Source organism: Gouania willdenowi, chromosome 19 (genome assembly GCF_900634775.1).
Source record: "Gouania willdenowi chromosome 19, fGouWil2.1, whole genome shotgun sequence".
NCBI lineage: Eukaryota > Metazoa > Chordata > Actinopteri > Blenniiformes > Gobiesocidae > Gouania > Gouania willdenowi.
In genome coordinates this window covers 12,140,186-12,158,797 of record NC_041062.1, presented here as the reverse complement: position 1 = coordinate 12,158,797, position 18,612 = coordinate 12,140,186, and the positions used below count along the sequence as shown (strand labels likewise).

The window sequence follows — 18,612 nt, the reverse complement described above, 5'->3', positions numbered from 1 at the left end:
ATAATATGTAGGGGAAAAAACAGACTTTTTTTAAGTTTTGTTTTTACAGGAAAACATTGCACTACATGTAGTGTCAACATAAGCCAAAAAACTTAGACATAGGGTGGAAAAAATACCGGTGAATACAAAATAATTACATTTTATGTCACTTTTGGGAGTTAGTGTAAAATAATGCCTGACTGTCCATGAATCACAGTGACCACATGCTCATCAGGATAACACATGACAGACCTCTGACTGACACAGGTCATCCATCGCTTGCAACACTGCCTTTGAGTTACTCAGAAATGTTGGCACCACGGTCTTTATGTAATCTTTGACTTGCCGTCACTTCAGTTTCATTTTCACTGATGAGAAAACCTCCCGTTGAAAATATAAGCACAAAACTGTCCTTTAGTGTTGATTATTCATTTTATTATTGAAAAAAAACAAACAAGAATTTACAGTTTCTTTTTGGCATGATGTAAGGCAGGTAATAAATATGTAAATATGGAAACTTTTTTTTAAAATAAATATATAAATAGATAAATAAATACTCTTAGATGGTTAGAAAAATAAGTACCATAGAAAAAATGGTAGAACAATTAAGTTTGGACACGAGTCCAAAGCAGATACTGTATGAGCCGAAGTCATCATCAGCTCTCTGCCTCCTTGTCATCGGTCAGGTCGAGGCTCCGGAGGCAGCGGACCATGTCCTGGCCAAAGGACTGCAGCTGCACTAGTGTCAGGTGTACTGCTACCTGGACCTCATATTCGCCTGGTAGATGCAGGTCCACCGTAGTCGGGCTGGGCTGCACGCTCCCTTCTGTTTTAGCCATGTTCATCATCTGTCGAGCACAGACAGACAATGTGATGGAGTTAATAGAATATGAGAAACATCTTTCAGGGAGGTGATGAAAAAAAAGAAAATACTTGTTACCTTGTTTATCTGAACGAGCAGGTCTCTGATGTCAGAAATGAGCTTTGTCAGTTCCTCGTTGTTCTCCAGGCGTGCTGACAGCAGAGTCAGGGATGCACGGTGCAGCTGCAGACCCTCGTGCATCAGTCGCAGGCTGCTCTCCTGATGGAAAAGGAAAGGAAACAAACATGCTTATCATGTTACCTGTTTTTTTTTTTCTTTCTATTTTTAATTTAATTTTGGTTTAAAACAAAAAATCTCATCTCATGGACTCAAAGCTTCGTACCAGAGTGACGTTTTCTGACACCACTTTGAGCACAGGAATCGTTGGGATTCGGATGATGGCTGCCATTCTGCTGAGTTTGGAGTTTTCTGTCGAGTTGAGTTGTAGAGTCTGAAGGAGAAAAATATGTCACATTCCGATTCAAGCATGGTGATTTAAAAACAAACTGACATACTGTAAATAACTAAGTACCAAAAAAACAAGTTACGGTAGTTGTTTACAGTAGATATTTCTCATTTAAATCATGTCGGGGTATTTTTCGATTCCAAAAGATCATTAAGTATTTAATTATACGTAGAGCAACACCAAGCAGGTAAACAAATATTTCCTCCATTGCATGTAAAAAGGCATTAGGTTCAATGGGTTCTCGTTCTTAAGTAAGAAAAACCATAATGTGTCATTTCACATACACAGATAGTGCAACACGATGCAACAAAATAGTACATTTAAAAAAAAAACCACACACACACACCAAAGGACATTGCGTGCTTTAATATGTCAGTAAATAACAGGAACTGAGAAATGTTGACTGTAAAACTGTTTTAAATGTGCTTAGTCACTTTGGAATAGTTTCCTGTATGCTAAAATTATTTTTTAAAAATTACACAATTACAGTACTTACATGTACTTATTCTGTAATGTTTAAGAACCTCAAAAATAGATTTGTGGGCTAATTTAAAATAGTAATCACATTAAACTACTTTTATTTTAAGGACATCAGCTCAATGGAAGATTCCATTTAATTTGGGAGGGGATCCGGATGAATACACAGATTTTGGATCACTTTCAAAAATTAAAAAATTTAGTAACACTTTACTTGTAACTAGTAACACGTACGTTTCGTACGGCAGATGCGTCCGGTGCCACAGAAGATGCATTCGGCGTGAACACAGCTATACGTATAAATCTTCCAGTAAAGTGTTAGGAAAATTCGTATCTCTCATTATTGGGAAAAGCTAAATAATCATCTTGCTTTGTAATTGACTCATCTTTATGAAATTACACTTAGTTATGTCAGTTTTCATCCAAATCGGCTCCGTATTACGCATTTCATTGCGATTTTTGTATTTTTTTAAAAAAAAAAAAGATTTAGTTTTGCGCTTTCGGTGCTCTTATTAATATCAACTATCATAGTTTTGTGTTTTTTATAATGACTAATCATTTCCTTGTAGTTTTTACTTTGTGTGCTCGATCTGTTCTAATGGTCGAGAGTTGGGCCGCGTCCCTGGGGTTTGACACCCTAAATCTGCACTGTGCTCTTATCAATAACTCGCCACGGGCCAAACAAACATTGCAGCCGGCAGACATGAGCAGGATCGGCTGAGACTCACCTCTGCATGGACGCAGGACGTGTGCGTGTCGGGGATGGACGTCAGGATCTTCTGCGTCAAGCTGCGGCTCCTCTGGACGATCTCCTGGAACTGCGGCTGCTCAACAAGTGGAGCGGTGCCCGTGGGGCCGGGCAGAGGAGCGCTGCGGGCCGCCGTGGCCATGAAGCAGGGCAGAGCGAAGACTGTGGGGAAGGAGGAAGGAGGAAGGAGGCAGTGCGTCAAAAACAATCGTGCATGCGTGTGTGATCACGCAGAACAAAGCCCTCTCTCTCTCTCTCTCTCTCTCTCCCTCTCCCCCTCTCTCCCTGCAGAGCTGAGCTTGCCCTCCTTCAGGGTTCAGATTAAGAATAGTCACCATAACAACAAGCCAAAGCCCAATTAAAGTAAGTGCATGAGTTAAACATAGTCAAAGTAAAAGTTGGAGTAGTTGTAGGAACACGTTCACATCTCCATACCTGCAGTAGATCTAAATAAACCTATAGTCCTGATAATCTCTGGATATGGTCCTGATAAGCGCTTGATAAGGTCCTAGTGTGACGGTGATGGAATGCAGTCCACTTCCCCCTCAGTCTGTGTCTGCCACTGCTCAACATCAGTGGCATTTTACAAGGATGACATCACTACTCACCAATCAGGATGTGCATGGCCTCTGTAGTAGGGGAAGGTCCTGACCTGGAGTGAACACTATTCAGTATTGATACTACACCATATTGTCATTTATATAGGCTTGAGAAGGGATTTCCCAATCTTAGTTCGTACGAAGTCATGACACAATTTTTTTTTTTTTTAGTTTTTTTTTTTAGTAGTTTGACATCATCAGAAATCCCAGATTTTTGTTTCTTATTCTTCGGACAATGGGATTATTTTATTTTTACATTGTTTCCTTTTATTCTATTCAGTGTTGATTGTGACAACAAATTCTGATTTTAAGATTTTACCATAGTCTTTTGACTAAATACTGCCACTTGTTTTAATTCAAAACGTAGTCATCAGGACGATTTCAGTTGTGGTCTAGTTTAAGTCAACTAAATGACATCAAGATTTTAGTCGACTAAATCTGTTACAGATATAGTCAACTAAAGATTCAATTACCATTGATCAACCTGATATGGGATGGTTATGATGCTATAAAATATTTGATGTAATCAATGGGTAAAACCACATGATCACGAGTTTAGATTGGATTTCATCCCATGTGACAAATTTATAGCTACATTTTTTATTGAAAGTGTCTTACGGACAACCCCCGATGCTATTGGTACATTTACCAAAGTACACGTACGTAGCGTCTTAGGGTTGGGTTTAGGATTAGGGTTAGGCTATAACCCTATATTGTAACAATTTTTAGGGTTCGGATTAGGTTTACGATAAGGTTTAGTCTTCGTCACGTGACCTAAACTGGCCAATGAGGGGCACTGTGTATGGCTAGAATGTCGGTATATTGATACGGCAACCGTAAGGATAGCTACTGCCAAAATACCAATATATGTTGATATAGTTTTCGTCTTATTAGTCATAGTCTAGTTATTGTCTCTTGACAAATGTAGTCAACAAAAACAATGATGGAAATTTTTTTGTGACCAAAACTAACACTGATTCTCTTTTTATTTTCTTCAATTTAAATTTTTTTTATATTTCCAATCAGTTCCACTATACGTGTACAAATGTATAGCATAAACAAGGTTCCCAATCCCAAAGATTATTTCGGGCCTGTACTACGAAGCTGGATATCCTCTTATCGTGCTAACCTACAAGATTTTTGTTGGTGTGTGCTGTACTACGAAGCTGGATAACTTCTTACCGGGCTAAATCACCATGGTAACTTAAGCTGAATGACTAACCTGGTCGGGACCAGGTTATAAAGTAGATAAGATCTGAGCGAGTATAAAAGTCCCAGCTCCTGACTTGGAAGATGGCCTGCCTATTGTTAGAAGTTCCTGATTGGTGCAGATCTGACAGCTGCGTTTAGGAAAGAAATATTATTAAAGGACGATGACAACCTTTAGGAAAGAAAAAGATTTACATTTGATGGACTGACTCGTTTCCTGCCTGTGTTCTTTTCTTCCCGTTTCTTTTTTCTGCAGCAACTCTTTTGTTTTTGGTCAATCTCCACCACTGTTATAGGAGCGTGAACGTATTCTGTCTAAAATCACCTGGGTTAAGTGAACGTATTTACTGTATATCCTGAATGTAAACGCAGGATAAACTAAAATATAGTCTATATTAGAGATGTCCCGATGCAAATTTTTTCACTTCTGATACGATATCAATATTGTCGCCTTGCGTATTGTCGATATCGATCCGATGCGATATCAGCATGAATCATACATGATTTTATTACTTATTTTGTAGTGTGGAATGTTAGAAAACACTTGATCAAGTGATGTCACTCAAACAGAGAACAGTAGTCAGCAACAGTAGGGATGAGAAAAACTGACCCATTTATTATTAACCAATTGGTTACATACATTTTAACCTTCAACATAATATCAACAGTATTCTACAATTGAATAAATATAATATAATATACTGTATATCGGAGATTTTAGATGCATTACGATAAAATGTCATATTAATTTTCCGGATCGGGACCCCCTAGTCTATATGTTTTTGTTGTGGAAGGACTGTACAACTTTTTTAACTTTTTGCTAAGATAAAGCAATCTTCAGTGCAGCAACACTAACTTTACTTTCAAGTGTTTTAAATGAAATACCACTTTTCTATTGACAAATATAACATATAATAACATTTCAAGAAAGAAAGAAGGAGAGATTTTGTAGTTTTGTTTTCGACAAAGGAAAAAAAAATCACCTTACGACAATGGGCTTTTTCTCCAACAAATCAAAGAAAGTAATTGGAACTGAAAGTGTCAAGTCATTGTACTTTTTACTGAATTTTTAGGAGGAACTTCATGTTTCTGACTTACTTCTTTTGATCGTCCCTGTCATCCTTTTATTTTTATTTATTTACTTATTTTTTATTTTTAGAGGTTTTCTGAGAAATTTAACCAATCGTTTTTTCTCTGCAAACGTTTTAACAGAATCTATACATGTACAAATAAAGAACTGATACAATACCTGGAAATGTGGTCCTGCATTCAGAGGACTGTAGACATGAAATTTTGGTTTTTATAAAGAGTAATATAGCATTTTGAAATATTCACCTTTAAGGCAGCTGTAAATTTGGGTCAAATACAGGAAGTTTATCATCTGTTTTGATCAATTTATTGACTATAAAAATAAAGCAAATGTCAATTTAACATGGTATGGCACAGAATCACATGTTGCCTATAGCTTAGTGTAATTTTAACTGTTTCAAAACGTAATGTTATAGATATTAATGTATGAATAACAATGACAATGTGAGAGTAAAAAAGAGGAAATGTAATTTAATTATTATGAATAACCAGTGTGCTGTTGGCAAAGTGAGATTACTGGTTTTTGTCTGAACATGTTGAACATGTCACTGGATTGTATTGTTAAGGATGCCCTCTGGTGGTTACACAAACATAAATCTGTCATTAATTTAATAACCTTTAAATAGCTTCTTCTTCTTCTTCTTCTTCTCGCTCCCATTTATCTTTCTTTTTATTTGTGTGCCTCTTCTTAAAGGTAAAATAAAATCTCTTGGCCCCACCTTAAAGTTTTTCAATTCAAAATCCCAGTGAACAAAACCTCTTATAATAAGAAAAATGAATAAAATCACGCTAGAATGTCATATAATGTCATTTTTCTTTGTACAATCAGAAGCAAAACTGGGATTCTGTCATAGTTTTCTCTTCTCAGGTGTCCAAGCAGTTTGCTTTTATTTAATCATTTTATCCAGCATTCAAAGCTATTATGAGAGTATTAGGTAGAAAACTAATACTCAGGTTGTCGAACTCTTTACAATATACCATTCGCCATTTTTAGTTTTTTGATATAGTGAGATTCAAAATATCTGGGGGAAAAAGAATTTAGTAAATATGTAAAATTATCCATTTTTGGTCACTGGTATTAGTATGCAAATGTCATGCTCCTTCACCTTTACTACCTATATCAGTACTATAACAGTTATCTTTAAGAATTTTGTCGAGTTTTTGTCCCGCCAAACTAGCACCACTTCAACTGTCCCATAAAGGGCATGAAATATGATTAAGACTATATGTAAATATGTTTTATGCCTCAATTTCATCAAAAAAGTTCCTACGTGTGGATGAGATCAGGCTGTGCAATGGGGAGCAGCAACTAGGAGTCCCTAGTTTTATGACCTGCTGTTGTTATGGTACCCTCCAAGGCCTGATGAAAGCGGAGACAGCAACACATATGGTAACCCAAATCCCAATTTAAAGTAATTCTATTGATATCACAACATAAACTCAAGCAAATCAAAGTAAAGAGAGACTGAAGATTCAGGCCAACCAACCAAACCGTCTCCCCACATGTCTGCTGCAGAACCGAAAGAAGAGATTACCCTTTGTTGCTAAATATTGTAACACTTTCCTCTTTTCGTAGTGACTATAATAACAGAACAACCAGCGGGCCTGGTCTACAGGGCCACGTGTTTTCTATTGCATCACGTTAGTCATTTGAGATAGTATTTTCCACTGTTGTGGGTTTTTTCAAAATACAAGTCACTTGAAAGTTAGCCCTGCTGATAAGTTACATGCAGAGATTGGGCAATATAAGATTAACCATTGTTCCTTAAAAGAAAGGATATTTAGAAGGTTTCATTTTCTTTCCTTGTAGACGTCTTACATCTCATCTGATCAGTGAGGAGTCCTAAGTAGGAAACTTGAAATGCTGGTGAATTATAAATTGTGCAAACTGTATACATATTAAACAACACAAAGATCACAGTCCATACATCCAGCTTTACTGTTTCAGGGTGTGGGAAACTTGGTGAAATTGCAGGGCAAAGACACACCTTCATATTTTACATCCTGAGCAGTGACGTGCAGTCAGGGTAGGCAAGGTAGGCAGTGCCTACCCAAGGGTGAATTGATATTTTGATTATTTGTTTTAATTATAATATAATTATAAATGATTTTATTTTTTCATTTCCGATAGCCTACAGTACCTATAAGTTTGAAAGTGTCAGCATTTTGTGCGTTTCATAGACCAAATGGCTAAACATCGCTATTTCCTGGTACGGCAGAGACGCTGCACAGTCTCACTCCGCTGTAAGCAGGAGGAGGCCACACCCCCTACCAAAAGCACATTGCTGCTCTGCCTCTGTTCCCATAGCGTGTTTTTATGTGTTTACGCATGCGCAGTCAGTTCCCCAAGAAGAAAACCATTTACGTCCAAAGGCAACTCTCTACGCTGCCTTTTGACGTAACCGTGTTATGCTAAATGCTATACGTAAGTTCACAGTGCATTAGTAAATTGTTACAATGTGGCCGCAGCTGCTACGTTCTTTAGCGAGTGGGCGGGATAACACTACAGGGACAATAAAGAAACACTCTTTTGAGGAAAAACGACAGCTTTTAAAAGATGGGAGACCAACTCCTGAGCTACCAGACCTTCAGCAAAGGTACGGTCAGAAAATTGTTCGTATTTTTCACAGTGAAAGGAAGAATTGGCTTTGTGGCTGCGCCTCGCTGAGGCTGTTCTTAGTTGTTGTTGTTATTGTCATTTTCTCCGTGTTTCTGTGTTTCCAACACAAACATGCGCTGTCGTGTCATGAGATATATCTTGTTGGGAGAGTATGGAGGCTGCTATTGAATAATTGTTTATGTTTCTTTAATGGTGTTTTATGATTATGATATTGTTAGATGGCTAAATACTTGTTCTTGTGGATTTTGTTGGGTTTTTTCTTTCTCATTATGAATTGTTGTTAATTGCTTTATACAAATAAAGTTGAATAGAATTGAATTAACATTTTCCAACAGAAACATATGGAATTGTCATTGGTGTTGACATTGGTGTTCTCGATTTGCCACGCTCTGCCTACCCAACCCTAGTGCTCACAGCACGTCACTGATCCTGAGTCAGTGTCTGATTCAGATTAAATTGATGGATAGACCAACAAATGTCTCACAGTTTCACACTTTCCACCACAGGGGGCAGTCTGCCACACACAGAGTGAAGGTGACTCTTTTATGTGGTGGAGTTAGCATGTTCTCCCCATGCTTGTGTTATCTTCTTGACCCCTGTTTGCCTCCCACATTCCAAAAACATGTATTCTGTGTTAATGGAGCTTCCAATGAACTTTTAGGACTGAATGAGATTCGGTCCTACGGCTTGTCCAGGATGTACCAAGCCTTGTCCTGGATTTGAACTGGGATTAAAAGCTTAAAAGACCTTTTATTTGATAAAAGGGACACAGAATATAAAATAATGGCTATTGTTCTCCCAACATTATTCAGTCTGTACGTTACGTAAAAAAATGTTAATCTCAACTCTTATATTTTTAGCTGAAAGTAGAGTTGAACAATGGCTGAAAAACATTTTCACCTGCAACCATATCCCAAACAGGACTGTGCTTAGTGCGATTGAATGCGTCACCTTATCCCCCACTTTGTGTCCCATTACCCAGCAGTTGTAATGCTCACACCAGTGTAACATGTCTAAGGTAGCAAGCAGGGCAAACTGAGCTGGGCTGCAATTTAAATTAACCCCAGAGGTTTTTCTGTGTGCTGGAGGGGGGGGAGGTGTTACATTACATACACATTACACACTCATTCCCACCATGCAGACACACCTGTCAAACATACAGGTGAACAAAGAATGTGCACACTTTCATACACTGGCTGAAGAAAAAGAACTGAAACACAAGAGTGTGGCTAGTTTTAGGATTTAACGCTCTGTGAGCACTAGGTTGTTGTCTGTATGTGCATGTCCGTGTGTGTGTGTGTGTATGTGTACATGTGCATGTGTGTACTGCAGGAAATGTCAGAGAGTGACGCTTACCATCTATTTTTTAGTGTTGTTCATCCACCTGCTCGTCATGGGAGGTTGCGTCTGGGCTTCCTTAGGATTGCCTCTGCAAAGATCATTATCGCTGAGTTTTGTTCAACCAACCAAAGAAAGACTAAAGTATTGACTGCATTTGATAAGATATGAACGGAGGAAAAAGTCATAGGAAAATGTCTAAAATAGCATTTGGTAGATAAACCTTTTATTAAAGGTTACTTACCAATATGGGGATGCATGGATTTATGACTCAAACTGCTTTGAGTCTTATCATCTTAGTCAACTTTATCAGTCTGTTTCAACACAAACTAAGCTAAGCAGCATTCTTTGATGCATCACTTTTTCTTTCGGCAGTGGCTATCTTTAAGGTTGCCGTATCAATATACCGACATTCTATCCATAAGCAGCGCCCCTATTTGGCCAATTTCGGGCATGTGATAGGTCATTCATTGGCCAGTTTAGGGTACATGATAGGTCAGTCATTGGCCAGTTTAGGTCATGTGACTAAGACTAAATGTTACCTTAAACCTAACTTTAACCCTAACCCTAGAAATTATTGCGATATTGGGTTACAACCTAACCCGAACCCTAAACCTAACTCTAACCCTAACCCTATGTACAAACTTATACTTCGGTAACTGTACCAATCGCACAGGAGGATGTCCGTACGGCAACCGTACAAATTGACACTTTCTTTTCTTTTCTTTTACTTTTACAACTAAGGATAGATCATGGGACCACTGTTCCCAGTTCACTCAAAGTAGAATCTGAACAGGTTGCAAGTCCATTGTAGGACTACAGAAATATTTACATTTATTTACAAATTTGCACTCAAGTCCTAAGGCCACCGTGATGTTTTTGGAAAGGGCAGTGGCTATCTGTACGGTTGCCTTATCAATATACCGACATTCTATCTGTACGCAGCGCCCCTATTTGGCCAGTTTAGGTCACGTGATAGGTCAGTCATTGGCCAGTTTAGGACGCGTGACTAAGGCTATCCCTAACCCTAACAAATTGTTGTGATATTGGGTTATAACCTAAACCTAACCCTAACCCTACGACGCTACGTACGTGTACTTCGGTAACTGTACCAATAGCACCAGGGGTTGTTCGTATGGCAACCATACAAATAGACACTTTCTTTGGAAAGCAAACCAAAGTCCATTGCGATTGAACCACAACCACCAATGAACTTTAACAAATTATTAATGTTAAAAAAAGTTTTTGGCAGAATGTTTTAGAAGACATTACAAATATTTAAAATGTATTTGCTAAATGTTGCAGAACATTTTAATTTACAACCTTTTTCTAAAGGACTAACTGTTAGCTTAGCCAACGGTAACACCTGAAGCATAAATTCTCCTTTGAAATATTCCTTTAAAAATCAACCGACTACTAGAAACTATTTGATGTATAAAGACCTCAGCTCATTTTGGTTGACTACTGTACTAAAGATGTGTTGTTGCAATAGTAATCTAACTCTTTTTTTACCCATCCAAAAGTATAAATACAGGAGTAGAATATCTCTTGTGGCTTTCTCCCATCCTAAAGAAAAAGGGGGATTTCCATTACTTTTTTCTGCAGATTCTTTATGGGTAAATATCATGAAGGATTTATTAGGTCTTCTCTTGCTTTTGATGCGTTAGAGTGTTCAATACAGGAAAGCTCTTGTTGACAAATCCTTCCTCACATCTTTAAACAACTATGGTATATTTTAATTATTCAGCATTGTGCTCCAACTGCATTCCATTGTGCAAAAGATGGACACTCATCTGATGTTGTGGTCTAATATAGACTGGATTATACCTTAACTCAATGCATTTCCTCTGTTAGTGGTTGCTGCTTGTATCGATATTTTCTCCAGGAAAGATCAGACAGCTCCTCTGAAAATGATATTCTCAGCTTCCTGTGTGCCTATTTAAATTGAACCAACATCGAACTCTGGCTTTTAGATGCTTTTTGGATGAAATGGATAATCGCATTACAGAATATGGTATGGAAACACACCCTTGAGTCTTGTTAAAGGCACATGAAAAAATGACATGTCAGGAGCAGAGGTTCAGTGTCGATAACCAGGTGAGAGATTGACGGATTCCTTTGTGTTGTCTTAATTACTCTTCTGAGAGGGTGAAAGTAATGAATGTTTGCTGAAGGTCTTTTTCTATCATCCCTCTGTTTGGATTACCTTTCCTTCAGAGCTAAAATTTATAGGGCAATCATCTTAGGAATGCCTCTTAAATGACTCTTTCTCAAATAAAGATAAAACTGTGTACAACATGGCTCCTGCTAGGAGCTGGTTCTTGCTGGCCGACAAAACCCTGAAATTTGTTCAATCAATACTGACTCCAGTCCTGATGGTGCATTCCCCATCCCCTGCACGACATGGACAAAGATAACTGACTAATCATTGGCATATTGACTACTCATTTTATGAGTCAATTAGATCCCCACACATGCATGCAGCCTGGAGTGTATGGATTTATTGAAAATCTCACAGCCAAAGGAATGAGCTTGCATAAGATTCCCATATAATGCTTGTATTGTGAAAGCACAAGCCAGTCCGATAAGTGCTTCTAGTGTCAGTAAAGATGGCTGGCTTAATTTCCAAAGCTTCAAAGAATAGCTGACACACACACACCAATCCCATTCTTCAGACATCAACTGAACAAGCATTTCCTGGAAACTATCTGGATTGATTTGGTGTGATTGAGTGCAGTGAACAAAATTGCCAGAAAGAAGCAGCAACAGTAAAACGTACATTCATCTTTAATAATACAGATAAATACCCTCAGGGTTTGGATGTAAAACAGTAAGACAGAGTTTTCTCTTTCTGATGTTGCCATATTCACTGTGTTGTGATGTTTCCTGCTGCACAGACTACATCAACATAGTACACTTACTCACTGCTGGATATATATATTTTGTATTCCATGTAGAAATCTCACTTTTATTTCTTAGCCCACAGATAACACCATAACGTCAGTCAACAAAACATTCTAATGGGCAGCACAGAGCTAAATAATTCATCTCTGCTTGGTTGTATCTGCCAGTTTTTTTTGTGCAGACCATGTTTTATGGTCTATCTTGGCTCCACTACAGCAGCCAGCAAAACAGAGACAGATGACGCCCTTGTCAGAACAGCTTGGACATCATCGTGATATTTTTGCAATGATCACGTGCCCTGTTGAGCTTATACCACAGTACTAATAGTGGATGATTCCTCTGAATTCACCTGCCTACTGGGCAATGACTTTAAATACTCCAAATGTCTGCGAGCATCTTCCTGATTAGCCCGTACATAGTAGACCAGGTAGGAGATGACCATGGTGAACCAACAGAACATAACAACCAGCATGGCCACGTCTGTAGTCCTCTTCATCACTGCACATAGGTCTACATCTGGAACCAAGAGAAAGGCAAGTCCTTGAACTCCTATTTCCTCTGGATCAGAAGTCTGGCACACAATGTCTGTCAGTGATATAGTCTCCAGGTCCACGTGGGGCATGGCCATCTGCAAATTGCAGTCACAGTGCCATGGATTGTTTGATAGGTTGGCATAGGCTTGAAGACCCTCAAACGCCTCAGCATTGAAGTTGATTAACTTGTTAAAGGACAAGTCCAGGAACCTTAGTGAGGAGCTGAGGCCTCGGAAAGCTCCTGGTTCTAGCTGCCGTAGTTCATTGTGAGACAGGTCCAGTTCCACCAGGTGGGGTAAGCCTACAAAAGCATTAGCTGGGATTGTAGCGATGAGGTTGAAGTCCAAGTAGACACGCATTGTATCATTGGGGATGTCTTGCGGGATCTCAGTGAGCTGCAGATTGCTGCAGCGAACCGTTTTTCCTCCATTCTCGCTCTCAGAGCAATAGCAGCTCTTGGAACAACTGGTGGCAGCATGATGAAAGCAGAAGGTCATTAGCACCAGGCTGTGTAGCAGCAAACACATGACCACTGAGTGGCGTAGTAGCCAGTCTGCAGGCAAGGCCATTTTTGTACGCAGGCATGCTCCAGTACGGCCACTCGGGCTGCGGTCACCATCAATCTCCCTGTTAACTCGTGAGCCTGCGACACAAAAACAACAGAGCACCACAAAGCTGGTGAACAAAGGGATGTCAAATACCTTTACAATAGTTACCAGTATTCTTTGTGAGCAATAGTACAATCATTTGTGCACCAGTATCTTACTCTTGTGTGGAAGCAGCAGGACTGCAGCCTGCTCATTTCAAGAAGAGGATGAAACATTTGCTTCTTCTTCTTCTCAGCACAATAAACAAGCTAAGAAGACTCTTTGGTGCCACTGTGCCTGCAGTGCAGGGCTATGGCATTAAACTAGGTTGTATAACACTATCTGAAGAGCAAAATGTACCATATAAATGTAAAGCAGAATTTTACAGCACAGAGGGGTTTTATTCTGACCATCACATATTTTAAGACTTGTTTTAAAAAAGAAATGGAAAAGCACAACTGCTTATTATACGTTACCCTTCTTTTTTTTTTTATTTAAGATATTGGAGAAAAAAGGGGGCTTCATCTGTTTTCTATACACCAATCCACCTATGCAATCCCCAATCATCCAAACCATAATTTGGTAAAACACACAAAATCATGCTCATAATATCATACGAACAGGAGAGATTTTGTAAAAGAAAAAAAAAAAAACAGTTAAAAATGTCATCATAAAGTAAAACTATGAAAATTATGTCATATCTGTTCTATTGCTCTAGATTTTCCATGATATCCAGATGAGTTTACATCTACTGTTGAATTGTATTTACATAACAATCATTAATGGTGAATAAGAAAGTAGCAAGAGTAATAAACGTGTGACTTTACAGTTTGGGAAAATGAATTTTGGGTCATATCAATATGAATTATTTTTAGGATTGTTCAACAAATGTATCCCTGCTTTGTATCAACACCAACAAAGTAAAAGTCACATGCTGTGTTTAAGACCAAAAGAAACAAGTAATTCAACCATCCTTCGAAATTTTGCTGTACGGACAAAATCCACTTACCAAGATTAAAAAATGAAATCGATCTCTAAGTACCTCTGAGTATCACATGACATTGGCTGTGTTCAAACAGTGTGCAATGGCTCGGGTCATGTACATGTGTATGGTTGTGCTTGTGTGTCCACGGGAGGGGGGGGGGGGGGTGAGGCGATTTGTCAATGAGCCACAGATGCCTGCTCGACTGCACTAAAAATCTGCCATTACATGTGATTGGAGTCTTATTTAAAGCTAGAAGGTTGCAAGGCTGGCGTGCTAAAGGCTTTACTTTACCCATCACTAATCATGTCAGCCTGATATTTCTCTAATGGGCAAGAGGAGGCTGAGGGCCATTGACGTAGGGAGATAATCATGTGGGCAAGCAGGGAAATTGGACACATGAGAATAAGGTTGTAAGAGAAACACGGATATCAAGAAGATTTAAGGAGATGGGTAACATTGCAGTTACAACAGAGAGAACATTGACACTGATTAGATATCAGGGGAAAGGGGCAAACGTTACGTGATCCATCACAAAAGCAGCTGTTGGAGACAACCAGGAGGAAGACGGACATGATAATTACAGGATATATGAATCAGATAAATGCAAAAAATAAAATAAAATAAAAATCTGTTGGTGCTCTTATATAGAAGCAGATGGTCTAAAATGAATAAAAGTTAATAATAGTGTTTCTATACTTTGTAGAATGACGAGGCTGCATGTGTTGACCCCTTTCTTTTGTAGGGAGTGCTTTGTCAGACACTTCCTCGGTAATTTAATTGTCTTCCTCTCTAACAAATCATATTATGCTTTATTTCATGCTATAAATAGCTTTATTGCATGTTATAAATACAACTTTAAAAAAAAAAAAAAAAATCCAGCCACTGTTCTATTTCTTTCTTTCTTTATTAACTAAATCAACTCCAAGGTACTAGTTATGAAAAACAATAATTAGTCTCCAGAATCCACATCCAGATCTGATCATAAATAGTGAAATAAAATGCGTTTAAATGCATGATTCTGGCATTTTTCTGACATTCATTCTATTAAGTAAACATTTCATAATGATGAGTATTTGTATTTGTGCTGCCTGTCTGTCTGTGAAGCAGTGATGAGTTTTTCCTCTAAACTTGTCACTCCAAAGCACTTTGTGCACACACACACACACACACAAACACACACACACGCAGTTATTTTTTTTCTTTCTTGGAAAATTAATGCAAAAAATCTACTTCTAAATTCACAACATACACAAAAGTTTGCCTTTTACTTTTGTTTGGGTGCAGTTTAAAACTGAAGTCACGTGAATAAAAAAAGGGTCCTGCACTTAGCTTGGATATTTAATGGATGTAAATAAAGAAAAAGGGCGCATTATTATAGGGCAGCATCACTCACACACACACACACTCACCCCTTTGTCAGTCATTCCCTTTTCGTTCCATGATCTGTTCAGGAAGCAGTCCAAGATAATATCACCCACTGATGACAACGCTATAGATTTCCATTCGTTCCTCTGCCTGCTTCTTCAACTTGTGCCATATGAGATCCGCGACGCACCGCTGAAGCTTCTGCACTCAGGCTCAGTGTTGCCTTTTTAGTTTCCCCGCAACTACTAAACTGTGACTGACAGCAGTGTCTCAATAAAACGGATCCACCTGTATCGTTCAAGAAATCAACCGATGCTGAGTTTTTTGCAAAACGGACGCGTGAATTTAGTGCGCAGTGCTTTTACGCACGGAGTCTTGGAGAGCTGCGGAGCTGGAGGAGTGTAGATATATAACCCTCGCGTTCACTCACTTGCATCCATTGTTTGGTGTGAGTGACTCTGAAAGGGAGGAGTGATCTCATACAACAGGGCAGCGAACATTCAACTCATATCGGACCAGCGCCTGGTTTCCACCTGGTGGCGCAGGGCGGCGGATCTCCAGCCCTCTCCGGTCCACTTTTCCTGTCTGCTGGCAGCTGATAAGAAAGTACAATCAGAACACGAACGAACACTAATAAAGTAGGGGTGTTCCTATAATTCTACCCAGGGAGCTTAAAGCTCCAGCTCAGGTTGGTGGAGGTGGCCAGACCATAAGCTTAAATTAAGCATAAAGGAAAAGTGCAATGTTAACAATATTATGGCCTAAATAAACAGTAGTTAAACTTTTTAGGCTCAAGTACCCCCTTTGTCCAACTACAACATTTTGAAAACGACTGAAAAACAACGATAGAGCATAATGATCGTATAAATCAATTTTTTGTAAATAAGTGTAAAGTAACAGTATTTTGTGGCTCCTAACACAATTTTACCCCCACCCCCCATTGAACCTACTCAAGACACGTGTAAAGGATTCAGTCACAATCAACTGAACTATATGGATTAATAAAAAAATAATAATTTCTTTCTTCCCTCATGCTTTGCGGGGCTGAGTTTGGTTCATTCAGAGTTTGACAGTTATCTCATTCATTTGGATTAAACATAGTCAAATAGTCTTTAAATAACAGGGCTATTGCTCTAGAAGTAAAATTGTAATGAAAATATCCTATACCCTAGGCTAAAAACAATGACAACATTGGAAACTAGAATATAAATAGAGCAGGTAATGTTAATGCTAGGCTTATGCAATTGCTAGGCTAATTCTAATGCAAGGCTGATGCTAAGTTATTGTTATTGCTAGGCTAATGCTAGGTAAATACTAATGCTAGGCTAATGCTAGGTTAACGCTAATGCTAGGTCAATGTTAATGCTAGGCAAATGCTAGGCTAATTCTATTACAATGTTAATGCTAGGGTAATGTTATTGCTAGGTTATTGCCATTGCTAGGTTAATGCTAGGTAATGCAAATGCTAGGCTAATGTTATTGCTCGGTTATTGCCATTGCTAGGTTAATGCAAATGCTAGGCTATTGCTCTTGCTAGGCTATTGCTCTTGCTAGGCTATTGCTCTTGCTAGGCTAATGATAATGCTATGTTAAAGCTAATACTAGGTCAATATTAATGCTATGCTAATGTTAATGCTAGGTTAATGCTATTGTCTATTTTGATGCTAGATTAATGCTATTGCAAGGTTATTGCTATCCCTAGGTTAGTTCTAGATAATGCTAATGCCAGTGATAAGCTAATGCAGTGCGACGCAGGCCTGCACCTAGTAATTATTATGTATTGTTCCTCACCAGGATTGGTAAAATTGACTGTAGGGCTATATTGTATATCACATTACATTATTGTGTTTTTAAGTGTGCAAGAGTAGGGGGGACATGGCTTCAGGTTAAATGTCTGAAGGGGTACAGGACTGTGGAAAGTTTGGGAAACACTGTCCTATACCATGTGCTAATATCTTAAAGCTAATAGTTGTAGCCTTTTGACAAAATGTCTTGTCTGCACAAGTAGACAAATGCTCATGTTTATATGTAAACTAAGGTATATATTTCTAAATGTTTGAACTGTTTCAATAGGTTTTTCTTCTATTTTCATTTGTTCTTCTTCCATTATTTCTAAATATACATTGCTGCTCTAATGACTAATTATTATGGTCTTATCGAATCTGACCTACAGCAACCGAAAATCAAGCACCAGGAGTTTGAGTGGAAGTGTCTGATCAGGTTCCAGAAGTGGCACCAGAATAGAAACCCTGCTTGCTCAGCAACTTTAATGATGGCTCATCAAAACATTTCCCATCATCACCAAGTTCATTTTACACGACTCTTTGTTTAGTCCCTCTATGATCATGGAACGAGCCCTGATGACAACCACCAGGTCCCCGAAACCATTACGGCTTCATCATCAGGCACATTTATTGTCGAATGATGTGTATTTACCAAAAAAAATCTCGTCGCTGAAAATGGAGACAATCTTTTTTGCTCTAAATCAAGATTGCTATATAGACCTATTTGACATCTCAGCCTCGTGTTGCATTGTGGGATCAGTTTGAAGGTCACAGTAACCAAAATAGGAGCATGGTAAATGGCAGAGACAAGAGAAATATTAACTATCTGCCATTTTAAGCAGTGGAAAGTGCAGCAAATATTACATTTGATGTTGGGAGTCTGTTAGCAGAACAGAGGAGGTTGAAGAACGTATATGACAAGGAGAAAAACAGCAGAAAATAGGATTACTCAGTCTCCTCATCTGCAGTGCAGGCCACTCAGGCAGTCAAACTTCTCCTTCTAGATTTATCAGATTACTTCAAATGCTCCACAGACGTTGGCATTAAATGGGCACTGTCTGTGCAGT

General features: G+C 38.6%; 2 protein-coding genes across 4 annotated transcripts; both read right to left on the bottom strand.

Moving 5' to 3' along the window:
- Positions 1-107: 107 nt before the first annotated feature.
- Positions 108-3,075, bottom strand: LOC114481764 (uncharacterized). The gene is made up of 5 exons (XM_028476801.1): positions 2,968-3,075; positions 2,513-2,694; positions 1,185-1,292; positions 920-1,060; positions 108-827 (listed from the first exon to the last, which is right to left on the bottom strand). Exons 2-5 carry the CDS (start codon positions 2,672-2,674, stop codon positions 636-638), a joined length of 603 nt encoding a protein of 200 aa, XP_028332602.1. The 5' UTR covers positions 2,675-2,694; positions 2,968-3,075; the 3' UTR covers positions 108-635.
- A 9,083-nt stretch (positions 3,076-12,158) lies between these two features.
- Positions 12,159-16,236, bottom strand: lrrc3ca (leucine rich repeat containing 3Ca). 3 transcript variants are annotated; one of them, XM_028476583.1, is made up of 2 exons: positions 16,192-16,236; positions 12,159-13,467 (listed from the first exon to the last, which is right to left on the bottom strand). In XM_028476583.1, the coding sequence occupies exons 1-2, from the start codon at positions 16,199-16,201 to the stop codon at positions 12,599-12,601; spliced, it is 879 nt and encodes a 292-aa protein (XP_028332384.1). In that variant the 5' UTR covers positions 16,202-16,236; the 3' UTR covers positions 12,159-12,598. The 3 variants fall into 3 exon arrangements, with proteins under 3 accessions (XP_028332384.1, XP_028332385.1, XP_028332382.1); XM_028476584.1 differs by having other exon boundaries at positions 15,806-16,224; XM_028476581.1 differs by having other exon boundaries at positions 16,131-16,197.
- Positions 16,237-18,612: the final 2,376 nt, after the last annotated feature.